At 42.2% G+C, this 14,760-nt stretch overlaps 1 protein-coding gene across 1 annotated transcript in view; it reads left to right on the top strand.

Annotated features, from left to right (window-relative positions):
* dmxl1 (Dmx-like 1) overlaps window positions 1-14,760 on the top strand; it is a 101,097-nt gene that overhangs the window by 53,348 nt on the left and 32,989 nt on the right. The window contains exons 28-32 of the mRNA XM_067414619.1: window positions 5,892-5,968; window positions 10,136-10,257; window positions 10,350-10,592; window positions 11,101-11,282; window positions 14,505-14,653. Of these exons, the coding sequence (XP_067270720.1) occupies window positions 5,892-5,968; window positions 10,136-10,257; window positions 10,350-10,592; window positions 11,101-11,282; window positions 14,505-14,653 (773 nt within the window). The remainder of the gene's footprint in view (window positions 1-5,891; window positions 5,969-10,135; window positions 10,258-10,349; window positions 10,593-11,100; window positions 11,283-14,504; window positions 14,654-14,760) is intronic.

The raw sequence follows: 14,760 nt of genomic DNA, 5'->3' as shown, positions 1-14,760 counted from the left end.
AACACATGAACACACGCAAACACATGAACACACGCAAACACATGAACACACGCAAACACATGAACACACGCAAACACATGAACACACGCAAACACATGAACACACGCAAACACATATCACACGCAAACACATGAACACACGCAAACACATATCACACGCAAACACATGAACACACGCAAACACATATCACACGCAAACACATGAACACACGCAAACACATGAACACACGCAAACACATATCACACGCAAACACATGAACACACGCAAACACATGAACACACGCAAACACATGAACACACGCAAACACATGAACACACGCAAACACATATCACACGCAAACACATGAACACACGCAAACACATGAACACACGCAAACACATGAACACACGCAAACACATGAACACACGCAAACACATATCACACGCAAACACATGAACACACGCAAACAGATGAACACACGCAAACACATATCACACGCAAACACATGAACACATGCAAACACATATCACACGCAAACACATGAACACACGCAAACACATGAACACACGCAAACACATATCACACGCAAACACACGCAAACACATGAACACACGCAAACACATGAACACACGCAAACACATGAACACACGCAAACACATGAACACACGCAAACACATGAACACATGCAAACACATATCACACGCAAACACATGAACACACGCAAACACATGAACACATGCAAACACATATCACACGCAAACACATGAACACACGCAAACACATGAACACACGCAAACACATATCACACGCAAACACATGAACACACGCAAACACATGAACACACGCAAACACATGAACACACGCAAACACATGAACACACGCAAACACATGAACACACGCAAACACATGAACACACGCAAACACATGAACACACGCAAACACATGAACACACGCAAACACATGAACACACGCAAACACATGAACACACGCAAATACATGAACACACGCAAACACATGAACACACGCAAACACATGAACACACGCAAACACATGAACACACGCAAACACATGAACACACGCAAACACATGAACACACGCAAACACATGAACACACGCAAACACATGAACACACGCAAACACATGAACACACGCAAACACATGAACACACGCAAACACATATCACACGCAAACACATGAACACACGCAAACACATATCACACGCAAACACATATCACACGCAAACACATGAACACACGCAAACACATGAACACACGCAAACACATGAACGCACGCAAACACATGAACACACGCAAACACATGAACACGCGCAAACACATGTAAACACATGAACACACGCAAACACATGAACACACGCAAACACATGAACACACGCAAACACATATCACACGCAAACACATGAACACACGCAAACACATGAACACACGCAAACACATGAACACACGCAAACACATGAACACACGCAAACACATGAACGCACGCAAACACATGAACGCACGCAAACACATGAACACACGCAAACACATGAACACACGCAAACACATGAACACACGCAAACACATGAACACACGCAAACACATGTAAACACATGAACACACGCAAACACATGAACACACGCAAACACATGAACACACGCAAACACATATCACACGCAAACACATGAACACACGCAAACACATGAACACACGCAAACACATGAACACACGCAAACACATATCACACGCAAACACATGAACACACGCAAACACATGAACACACGCAAACACATATCACACGCAAACACATGAACACACACAAACACATGAACACACACAAACACATGAACACACGCAAACACATGAACACACACAAACACATGAACACACACAAACACATGAACACACACAAACACATGAACACACGCAAACACATGAACACACACAAACACATGAACACACGCAAACACATGAACACACGCAAACACATGAACACACGCAAACACATGAACACACACAAACACATGAACACACACAAACACATGAACACACGCAAACACATGAACACACACAAACACATGAACACACGCAAACACATGAACACACGCAAACACATGAACACACACAAACACATGAACACACACAAACACATGAACACACGCAAACACACGCAAACACATGAACACACGCAAACACATGAACACACGCAAACACACGAACACACGCAAACACATGAACACACACAAACACACGAACACACGCAAACACATGAACACACGCAAACACATGAACACACGCAAACACATGAACACACGCAAACACATATCACACGCAAACACATGAACACACGCAAACAGATGAACACACGCAAACACATATCACACGCAAACACATGAACACATGCAAACACATATCACACGCAAACACATGAACACACGCAAACACATGAACACACGCAAACACATATCACACGCAAACACACGCAAACACATGAACACACGCAAACACATGAACACACGCAAACACATGAACACACGCAAACACATGAACACACGCAAACACATGAACACATGCAAACACATATCACACGCAAACACATGAACACACGCAAACACATGAACACATGCAAACACATATCACACGCAAACACATGAACACACGCAAACACATGAACACACGCAAACACATATCACACGCAAACACATGAACACACGCAAACACATGAACACACGCAAACACATGAACACACGCAAACACATGAACACACGCAAACACATGAACACACGCAAACACATGAACACACGCAAACACATGAACACACGCAAACACATGAACACACGCAAACACATGAACACACGCAAACACATGAACACACGCAAATACATGAACACACGCAAACACATGAACACACGCAAACACATGAACACACGCAAACACATGAACACACGCAAACACATGAACACACGCAAACACATGAACACACGCAAACACATGAACACACGCAAACACATGAACACACGCAAACACATGAACACACGCAAACACATGAACACACGCAAACACATATCACACGCAAACACATGAACACACGCAAACACATATCACACGCAAACACATATCACACGCAAACACATGAACACACGCAAACACATGAACACACGCAAACACATGAACGCACGCAAACACATGAACACACGCAAACACATGAACACGCGCAAACACATGTAAACACATGAACACACGCAAACACATGAACACACGCAAACACATGAACACACGCAAACACATATCACACGCAAACACATGAACACACGCAAACACATGAACACACGCAAACACATGAACACACGCAAACACATGAACACACGCAAACACATGAACGCACGCAAACACATGAACGCACGCAAACACATGAACACACGCAAACACATGAACACACGCAAACACATGAACACACGCAAACACATGAACACACGCAAACACATGTAAACACATGAACACACGCAAACACATGAACACACGCAAACACATGAACACACGCAAACACATATCACACGCAAACACATGAACACACGCAAACACATGAACACACGCAAACACATGAACACACGCAAACACATGAACACACGCAAACACATATCACACGCAAACACATGAACACACGCAAACACATGAACACACGCAAACACATATCACACGCAAACACATGAACACACACAAACACATGAACACACACAAACACATGAACACACGCAAACACATGAACACACACAAACACATGAACACACACAAACACATGAACACACACAAACACATGAACACACGCAAACACATGAACACACACAAACACATGAACACACGCAAACACATGAACACACGCAAACACATGAACACACGCAAACACATGAACACACACAAACACATGAACACACACAAACACATGAACACACGCAAACACATGAACACACACAAACACATGAACACACGCAAACACATGAACACACGCAAATACATGAACACACGCAAACACATGAACACACACAAACACATGAACACACACAAACACATGAACACACGCGAACACACGCAAACACACGCAAACACATGAACACACGCAAACACATGAACACACGCAAACACACAAACACACGCAAACACATGAACACACACAAACACACGAACACACGCAAACACATGAACACACGCAAACACATGAACACACGCAAACACATATCACACGCAAACACATGAACACACGCAAACACATATCACACGCAAACACATGAACACACGCAAACACATGAACACACGCAAACACATGAACACACGCAAACACATGAACACACGCAAACACATGAACACACGCAAACACATGAACACACGCAAACACATGAACACACGCAAACACATGAACACACGCAAACACATATCACACGCAAACACATGAACACACGCAAACACATGAACACACGCAAACACATGAACACACGCAAACACATGAACACACGCAAACACATATCACACGCAAACACATGAACACACGCAAACACATATCACACGCAAACACATGAACACACACAAACACATGAACACACGCAAACACATGAACACACGAACACACGCAAACACATGAACACACGCAAACACATGAACACACGCAAACACATATCACACGCAAACACATGAACACACACAAACACATGAACACACGCAAACACATGAACACACACAAACACATGAACACACGCAAACACATGAACACACGCAAACACATGAACACACGCAAACACATATCACACGCAAACACATGAACACACGCAAACACATGAACACACGCAAACACATGAACACACGCAAACACATGAACACACGCAAACACATATCACACGCAAACACATGAACACACGCAAACACATGAACACACACAAACACATGAATGTAGTGCATGTAAACACATAAACGGACATACACATGCAACGCATACACACGCACACACACTATGATGCGCGAAGCAGTGGTATTTTGAACTAAAACATTGAGTCTATGCCTACTTCCCCGACATTTCTCACAGTTTCAGCATAGAAAAGACAAGCTTCACTCACCAATCCGTGTCTAGATCAGGGATAGCAACAAATGCCTCCTCCACATCTGAATATGCAGTCTGTGGGTCTGAAGACTCCCTCTCAGCCGCCTTCCAAGTGTCAAAGATAAACTCAATAGCCTCATATCCTGTAAACACTGTCCTCGCCATGTTTGTGTCCGTTTTTAATTGTGTTTTTTAATCTAAAAATCCTCCAAAACTCTGCCCTGCTCCGTATCCCCGCTCAAATCACCCCTTCCCGCCCGCTCCCTACAGAAAAATCTACAGAATTTATTTATCTTTGTGAATTTCAACATTTACTAATACATTATTCCAATCTTGTTAACATTAGTTAATGCGCTGTGAACTAACATCAACAAACCATGACCAGCTGGATTTATATAAGCTAACGCTAACAAAGATGAACTAATACAGTAACACACATGAACTGCTAACATGGTGTAACATGGTTCATGTTAGTTAATACATTAATTAATGTTAACTAATGATCATTATTCTAATGTTTTACCAGAGCGTTTTTTGCAGTGTAAAAGTTGAGGGGTTTAAGTCTGAAAAATGAAGTGAGTTTGTGCTTAAAAGAAGAGCAAATATCTGCCAATGGAGTCAAAATAGGCGAAACCAGAGGATGTTTCTGCCTCTATTGGCAGATATTTGTGCTCATAAACCAGACGTAAGCTCTGAGGAAGAGCCTGATTTTCTCTGTGTGTGTGTGTGTGTGTGTGTGTGTGTGTGTGTGTGTGTGTGTGTGTGTGTGTGTGTGTGTGTGTGTGTGTGTGTGTGTGTGTGTGTGTCCTCTAACGCGTCTCCTCTTGTGGCAGATCTACGTGATGCACACACTCGCAGCTTCCCTGTCAGCCTGCATTTACCAGTGTCTCTGTGACGGCCACAGCTTCAGGTGTGTGTTTCTGTCTCATCTACACCTGATTTGTTTTTTTTGTTTTTTATTGATACACAATATAGCATAACAATCAGAACAATGAAAATATTCTTATTCTTAAAGGGATAGTTCATCCCTAATTTACTCAGCCTTAAGCTGTTCCAAACCTGTGTGAGTTTCCTTCTTCTGCTGAACACAAAGGAAGATATTTGGAAGAATGTTTGTATATAAGCAGATTTTGAGCCCCATTGACTACTATAGTATTTTTTCCCCTACTATACAGGGAGTGCAGAATTATTAGGCAAATGAGTATTTTGACCACATCATCCTCATTATGCATGTTGTCTTACTTCAAGCTGTATAGGCTGGAAAGCCTACTACCAATTAAGCATATTAGGTGATGTGCATCTCTGTAATGAGAAGGGGTGTGGTCTAATGACATCAACACCCTATATCAGGTGTGCATAATTATTAGGCAACTTCCTTTCCTTTGGCAAAATGGGTCAAAAGAAGGACTTGACAGGCTCAGAAAAGTCAAAAATAGTGAGATATATTGCAGAGGGATGCAGCAGTCTTAAAATAGCCAAGCTTCTGAAGCGTGATCATCGAACAATCAAGCGTTTCATTCAAAATAGTCAACAGGGTCGCAAGAAGCGTGTGGAAAAACCAAGGCGCAAAATAACTGCCCGTGAACTGAGAAAAGTCAAGCGCGCAGCTGCCAAGATGCCACTTGCCACCAGTTTGGCCATATTTCAGAGCTGCAACATCACTGGAGTGCCCAAAAGCACAAGGTGTGCAATACTCAGAGACATGGCCAAGGTAAGAAAGGCAGAAAGTCGACCACCACTGAACAAGACACACAAGCTGAAACGTCAAGACTGGGCCAAGAAATATCTCAAGACTGATTTTTCTAAGGTTTTATGGACTGATGAAATGAGAGTGAGTCTTGATGGGCCAGATGGATGGGCCCGTGGCTGGATTAGTAAAGGGCAGAGAGCTCCAGTCCGACTCAGACGCCAGCAAGGTGGAGGTGGAGTACTGGTTTGGGCTGGTATCATCAAAGATGAGCTTGTGGAGCCTTTTCGGGTTGAGGATGGAGTCAAGCTCAACTCCCAGTCCTACTGCCAGTTTCTGGAAGACACCTTCTTCAAGCAGTGGTACAGGAAGAAGTCTGCATCCTTCAAGAAAAACATGATTTTCATGCAGGACAATGCTCCATCACACGCGTCCAAGTACTCCACAGCGTGGCTGGCAAGAAAGGGTATAAAAGAAGAAAATCTAATGATATGGCCTCCTTGTTCACCTGATCTGAACCCCATTGAGAACCTGTGGTCCATCATCAAATGTGCGATTTACAAGGAGGAAAACAGTCCACCTCTCTGAACAGTGTCTGGGAGGCTGTGGTTGCTGCTGCACGCAATGTTGATGGTGAACAGATCAAAACACTGACAGAATCCATGGATGGCAGGCTTTTGAGTGTCCTTGCAGAGAAAGGTGGCTATATTGGTCTCTGATTTGTTTTTGTTTGGTTTTTGAATGTCAGAAATGTATATTTGTGAATGTTGAGATGTTTTATTGGTTTCACTGGTAAAAATAAATCATTGAAATGGGTATAAATTTGTTTTTTGTTAAGTTGCCTAATAATTATGCACTCCCTATAGTAGTCAATGGGGCTCAAAATCTGCTTATATACAAACTTCCAAATATCTTCCTTTGTGTTCAGCAGAAGAAGGAATCCCTTTAATCCCTATCCCTTTAATATAAAATAATATTAGGCAGCATCAGAGTATACATGAGAACATACATCGAGTCCAGTTTGTGATAGTCATTCATAACTGAGATAAAATAACAGGACATAAATGGTAAGTATGAATACATTGCATTGTAAATTACAAAGACATGTGTCAAAGGGTTTATATTAGGTCCATAAAACTATTCCAAGTCTGTAAGAAGGCATGTGATTTGTTTTTAAAACTCTATGTTAAATATTCCATGTTTAGTGTGTCGTTTCAGATATGCTTAAATAATTAAGATGTTGGAGGGAACGCTTTCACCTGATTTGATGTTACAGAACGTTTCTCCTTCTCTTCGCCACATTTGCTCGTCTTGTAATAGTTCAGACTCATAATGAGCGCATGACCTCTGGATGTGACGCTCGGCGCTCGGCCCGACATGACATTTACAGAGGAAGCCGACTCGGGTCGAGTGAATGTTGGCCTTTTGTACATTTATTCTCCGTCACCGCAGATTAAATCTGTTTATCAGCGATTACACTGCAAATAATGCTCTTCTTACTCAGTCATTTTGACTTGTGTCTTGTCTAAATATCTAACAATTCTTAAATCAAGATGCATTTACTAGATCAGTAAAACGACATGAGATATTTTTTCTTGTTTTGTTGAAAATAAAATCAAAATGAAGAGAGTTTTAGCTTAAAACAGGCAAAATGATCTTTCAATGGGGTGAGAAAAATAATCTGATTTCTTGTTTTCGTCCCAAACAGAAATCAGATTATTTCTCTCACCCCATTGGCAGATCATTTTGCCTGTTTTAAGCTAAAACTCTCTTCATTTCTCGTCTCATTAATAAACCCAAACTCCGCAGCTGCTCTCCTCACACACACATGAGGAATATGAGTATAGAAAGCTTGAAATGTCCACTTTTAAACGAAACAATTCGAAACAAAAAGATTTAGTGAAGTAAAGTGCCGTGTTGGCGAGCTGCTCATGACATTTAACGCCCATCTTTACACTAATCCTGACTTGTGCATCTTTGTAGCCGACACTTTTGTTTCTTAGTTGTAGTATTAGTTCTTACTTTGCTAAATATGTATATTATTTCTGATTATGGCATTGGTTTCTTCCCACCCAATTAGACTAATAAAGTAATGATTAAAGGGTTAGTTCACCCACAAATGAAATGTATGTCATTAACTCCTCTCCCTAATGTCGTTCCACTTAGTTCCATTTAGCTTATTTTGTTGAAAATAAAATCAAAATTGGGACGAAAACAAGAAATCAGATGATTTTTCTCACCCCATCGGCAGATCATTTTGCCTGTCTTAAGCAAAAACTCTCTTCATTTTGATATTTTCCCCCAGAAAACAAGAACAAATATCTCATGTCGTTTTACTGATCTAGTAAATGCATCTTGATGTAAGAATTGTTAGATGTTTTGACTGGAAACAAGACACAAATACTGAATAAGAAGAGCATTTTTTGCAGTGTGACATTTGTAGAGGAAGCCGATTCTGGTCAAGTGAATGTTGGCCTTTTGCACATTTCTCCTCCGTCGCCGCAGATTAAATCTGTTTATCAGTAATTAGTAAAAGCGTAGCATCATTAACTCACTCGTGTCGTCTCGAACCCACATCGTCTTCCTCACATTGCTCTTCTCCAGACAGTGAAGGAATGGGATTCAAGAGATAAAGGCGTTTTTCATTTTAGCATAGAGTGACCATTCACCCTAGATATTTTCTAAATGCATATTATAGATCTTATTGTGAGCAATTCATTTGTGACGGCGCATGAGCTCCCCATTGTTAACCCGTGGGGTTTAATCTGGAGTCGGCCCCCCCTCTCTAACAGCTCCAGCTCTTCTGGGAAGGCTTTCCTCAAGGTTTAGGAGTGTGTTTATGGGGATTTTTGCCCATTCTTCTAGAAGCTCATTTGTGAGGTCAGGCACTGATGTTGGACGAGAAGGCCTGGCTCTCAGTCTCCGCTCTAATTCATCCCAAAGCTGTTCTATCGGGTTGAGCTCAGGACTCTGTGCAGGCCAGTCCAGTTCCTCCACACCAAACTCCTCATCCATGTCTTTATGGAGCGACGCTTTGTGCACTGGAGCGCAGTCATGCTGGGACAGGAAGGGGCCGTCCACAAACTGATCCCACAAAGACGAGAGCGTGAAATTGTCCAAAATGTCTTGGTGAAGCATTAAGAGTTCCTTTCACTAGAACTAAGGGGCCAACCCCTGAAAAACACCCCCACCCCATAATCCCCCCTCCACCAAACTTTACACTTGGCACAATGCAGTCAGGCGAGTCCCGTTCTCCTGGCGACGGCCAAACCCAGACTCGTCCACAGTGTATAGCAGTATAATCCTTCTAGGGTTTTTATGCATATAATAACTGCTTGAATCTTTCAAATATCTGTACGATGCTCATCATGTCGATCTGTTTTTCCCCAGCCATGTAAATCCGTTCACGGGCATCACCTACCAGAGCGTCCTGCTTACCCATCAGCCCCCAGTGAGGAGCGTCAGCATGGAGGAGGCCATCTTACCCAACACTCCTCCTGCACAGTGGCCCGGTAAAGCACCGTCTCTGTGACCTCTGACCCCGCACTGACCACGATCATGAGCCTCCAGACTGACCTGTGTGTGTGTGTGTGTGTGTGTGCAGGTGTGAGTTTCCTGATGCAGCTGCTGAATGCATCTGGAGATGAGACCCAGCCTGGGCTGTCGGTGCTCCTGTGTGAGATCCTGACTGCAGTCTTCCTCAGCCTGTTTGTCCATGGCTTGGCCACACACTCCGCCCACGAGCTCTTCCGCATCATCGCTCACCCGCTCAACGCTAAGCTCTGGTTAGCCGTGTTCGGCGGCGGTGCTCGCGTTCCCGTGGCGGAGAAACTCAGCTCACCCTCAGGTTCGGCTTCATACTGCCACGTTTATGCTTTTTAGGACATTGCATCTAGTGTGTGCCAAATCAAAGGTGTGTGTGCTGCAATAAATGCTCTTCTTACTCAGTATTTTTGTCTTGTTTCTAGTCCAAACATCTAACAATTCTTACTTTAAGACGCATTGACTAGACAAGCAAAAGTAATTGTTTTGGAAAAAGTAAAAGTCTTGTTTTAGGAAAAAAATTACTCAAAATGAAGAGAGTTTTTGCTTAAAATAAGATAAATAATCTGCCAATGGGGTGAGAAAAATAATCTTAATTCAAACAGAAAACACGCTAAAATATCTCATGTCGTTTTACTGATCTAGTAAATGCATCTTGATTTAAGAATATTTAGATATTTAGACTGGAAACAAGACACAATACTCAGTAAAAAGAGCATTGTTTGCAGTGTGGAGCGGTTTGTGAGTGTGAATAGAGTGTGAGAGTGTTTTGTTGTGATTGTCTCACTAAAGCGACTGATGTGTGTGTGCAGTGGAGGATGTGGAGCAGAAGCAGCGGCGCTTTCGCCTCCGCTCTTCATCCCGCAGTAACTCCAGAGAAGCTCCCGACGTTCCGCTCAGTCCCACTCCTGTGATGGAAACTTCCGGAACATCCGTCTGTAAGGAGCGCTTCGTGCCGCCGGAGCTCAGCATCTGGGATTATTTCATCGCAAAGGTTTGTGTCTGCACCGTTTTGGGGCCCGGACTTGCTCTGACATTTGTGCTTTTTCCAGTTGCTTATAAACACACTAAAGGAACAGTCCAGGTTTGGTGTAAATAGGCTCATTTTCCAACACATTTCCAACATGTTTTTACCATTTTCAAATCCATTCTGCCGATCTCCAGGTCGGGAGGTAGCACTTCTAGCATAGCTTAGCATAGATCATGAAATCTGATTAGACCAATAGCATCTCACTCAAAAATGACCAAAGACTTTCAATATTTTCCTATTTAATACTTCACACCTCTGTAGTTACATCGTGTACTAAGACGGCATTCGTGGTTCAGTACGTGCTGACATTTCGCTTCTTTAGACGTGTGTCTCCTGTGTGTGTGACAAGTATTCACTAAGTGACAGTTCATTTTCTGAAGAGCATCACAATGGACTTCATTGAGAGAGAATGTTTTATAATTAGCAAAAAGCACAACATTTAGTTTGATTAATTTGTGAGTGTACACAAATAAAAGTAGACACTTAACCCTTAAAGACCTAGAACATTTTTGGGGCGCCTGATGTGCCTCTACTTTTCTTTGTTTTTCTCCCCCATTCTAGCAGTTAGCATCAAGTGCTATATATCATTTTAAACAGGAGAACCTGAAGTTTCCATCTAGCTCATTTGATGTCCCAATTTTACATTTATTTATTCTGAGAATGGATTAAATTAATATAATTTCAAGAAAAATGGCAGCAAAAATGTGATGTTTTTACTGTGAACTCGAACAGAACTTCATGAAGTTTGGATTTTTTCCTTTAGAAAGTTAGATTTAGTTGTTTTACACTTCCAGATGAAATTTTGTCTACATGTAACAATCCCTCAGCAAGTTATAGCCATTTATTATAACATTATTCTAGGCGTTTCTAGGGTTTTGAGTGAAAACAGGTGTATTTTATTTACTGATAATGTGTCCAAAAAAGTTCAAGTAATAAAGTAAATAGAAAGATTGTTATATAGTAACACTGAAACAAACATTTTTCTTCAGATAAATATATTATAATTTGAGCATTAAAAACAAACGCAAACAATACATCAAGTTGTGACAACAAACCGTGAAATAAAATATACTGAGGCTACTTTTACATGTGGGCGGCTATTTTCATAAACGGACATTTCAACTTCTCTGCACATAATCTTCTCAAACACAAATTGAGGAAAATATAATAGTGAAAATGTGTAAAACACAAACTACATACAAATAGAGAAATATACTGGCTGTGCTCTGAGAAAGAGCGCTTTGCACGCGTTTATTTCTGTTTGGTTTCATGATGCATGCAAATTCACACCCACGTTCATTTTTCAGAGAAACGTGATTCGTGTTTCAAAAGACCAAACACTGTGTTTATTGGTTGAATTGATCAAAGTTTCAACGAATCTGGGCATAGGGGGGTGGGACTAATAAAAAAAAATTCTGTTTGGCTCAGGGGAACAACCCACGTGTGTTTCTTGGACAAATCAATGCTGCATATTTTGTTGACGCATCCACGCTGACTATGGAGCCTCTGAAGGATCAATCGCGAGACATATTATACCTATGGAAAGCAGAGATTCTCCTCTTTATGGTGCAGTTTACAGCACACAGATTGGATTAGCGGTTTAAAGCCCCACTTGGCTACTTTTGCTCTTGGGGTCCCCCTACAGTTTGGAAAAAATAATGTCCTCAGCTACTGTCGTAAGAGCTGTCATCCTACAACAGGGGATGCCATCGCGCGTGCATTTGCTGACATGACAACCCTGATAGCCCTGAACTAGTGATGCGCGGTCGTCTCATAACCCGCGGACCCCGTATGTCTATTTAATGGTCGCGGGTGCGCGGCGGGTTGTAAAAATATATACAGTGGTGCGGGGCGGGCCAAATAACTTCATAAAAGCGTCCCGCGGGTCGGTGCAGCACTAACAGTTCCCCTGAACACTGCAGGAGGAGTTCTTCTGGCGGCGCGTGTGAAATGTCTTCATCCCAGGTACAGTCAGTGGCTTATGTTTCAGCATGTCATATGAATATAATTTCATGGGTTTTATTTTTTTCAAACGCCAAATAATCACGATGCTCACGTCTACAAGCCAGCGCCATTATAGTAGTCTATTGGTTAGCGTTTTCCAGAATCTATATGATACTTCAGTTCAATGTTTGAGTGGTCGGTAATCACCGTAACTAGCAGGACAGCATCGGTCGGGCACGCCTCCTTCAGCTCACGCCGACGAGCAAACGCTGGTCACATGTTGATCCTCGTCCTGCCTTTAATCACAGCACTCTCTCGTTTCCTCTTATTGCTTTCCTCCAACAAAACCTTTTCTTTCTTATTTGTCTCTGCTGCTTCAGACATGACTATATTATCCGACGAACAAAGTTGGGCTCGCACGTCCGAATGTAAGGAAGTGTGTGTGTTGGTGGAAGTGACGTATTTGCCGTAAAGCAGTCGAATTTTGTAGTTCTTTTTGTTCTCGGGTTACTACCCGAAACCCGAAGTTTAAAAGTACGATTAAAAACGATACAGACCCCATCAGGCTATGGCAGACGTGTTGTTAAACCTATTGTAAGTCGATTTATCATCACTAGAGTCTTAAAAAATATATTATGAAGGTTGAAAAGTTACCTAGTGATGCTTTAAAAGTTATTAAACATTTTAGAACGATAGTAATTTTTAGTCAATGCTGCATATTTTGATGACGCATCGATGCTGACTACGGAGCCTCTGAATGATCAATCGCGATTAATGTTATACCTTTAGAAAGCGGAGATTCTCCTCTTTACGGTGCAGTTTACAGCATACAGATTGGATTTGCGGTTTAAAAGTTATTAAACATTTTAGAACGATAGTTATTTTTAGCCGCTGGCGGCTGCCTCGGTCTTTAAGGGTTAACAGATTATAATGATTTATAACATTTGCCTGAATGACCAAAATAAAGTATGTTGAGTCTCTTTTGCACTGGCGGCCTCTAGGGGTTAATTCTCTGGCTTCCAGTGCAGATGCTTTAATGGAAGTGTGTGTGTGTGTGTGTGTGTGTGTGTGTGTGTGTGTGTGTGTGTGTGTGTGTGTGTGTGTGTGTGTGTGTGTGTGTGTGTGTGTGTGTGTGTGTGTGTGTGTGTGTGTGTGTGTGTGTGTGTGTGTGTGTGTGTGTGTGTGTGTGTGTGTGTGTGTGTGTGTGTGTGTGTGTGTGTGTGTGTGTGTGTGTGTGAGAAGCCGTACCTGCCTCCATCTGCCAGCCGAGTGGAATACGATTCAGAGGAAAGCCAAGGCAGCGAGGATGAGGAGGATGATGAGGAGGACGAAGAAGATGCTTTTGATCCAAACTCACCACTGGTGGAACATTCCAACAGTAACTCGTACAGGTGAGCTGAGAGTCACGTGATGGTGATGACGTGATGATGGGGTGATGATGATGATGATGGTGATGGGGTGATGATGATGATGATGGTGATGATGATGATGATGATGA

This window comes from Pseudorasbora parva, chromosome 13 (assembly GCF_024679245.1).
Source record: "Pseudorasbora parva isolate DD20220531a chromosome 13, ASM2467924v1, whole genome shotgun sequence".
Taxonomy (NCBI): domain Eukaryota; kingdom Metazoa; phylum Chordata; class Actinopteri; order Cypriniformes; family Gobionidae; genus Pseudorasbora; species Pseudorasbora parva.
This window is presented reverse-complemented; position numbering and strand designations above follow the sequence as displayed.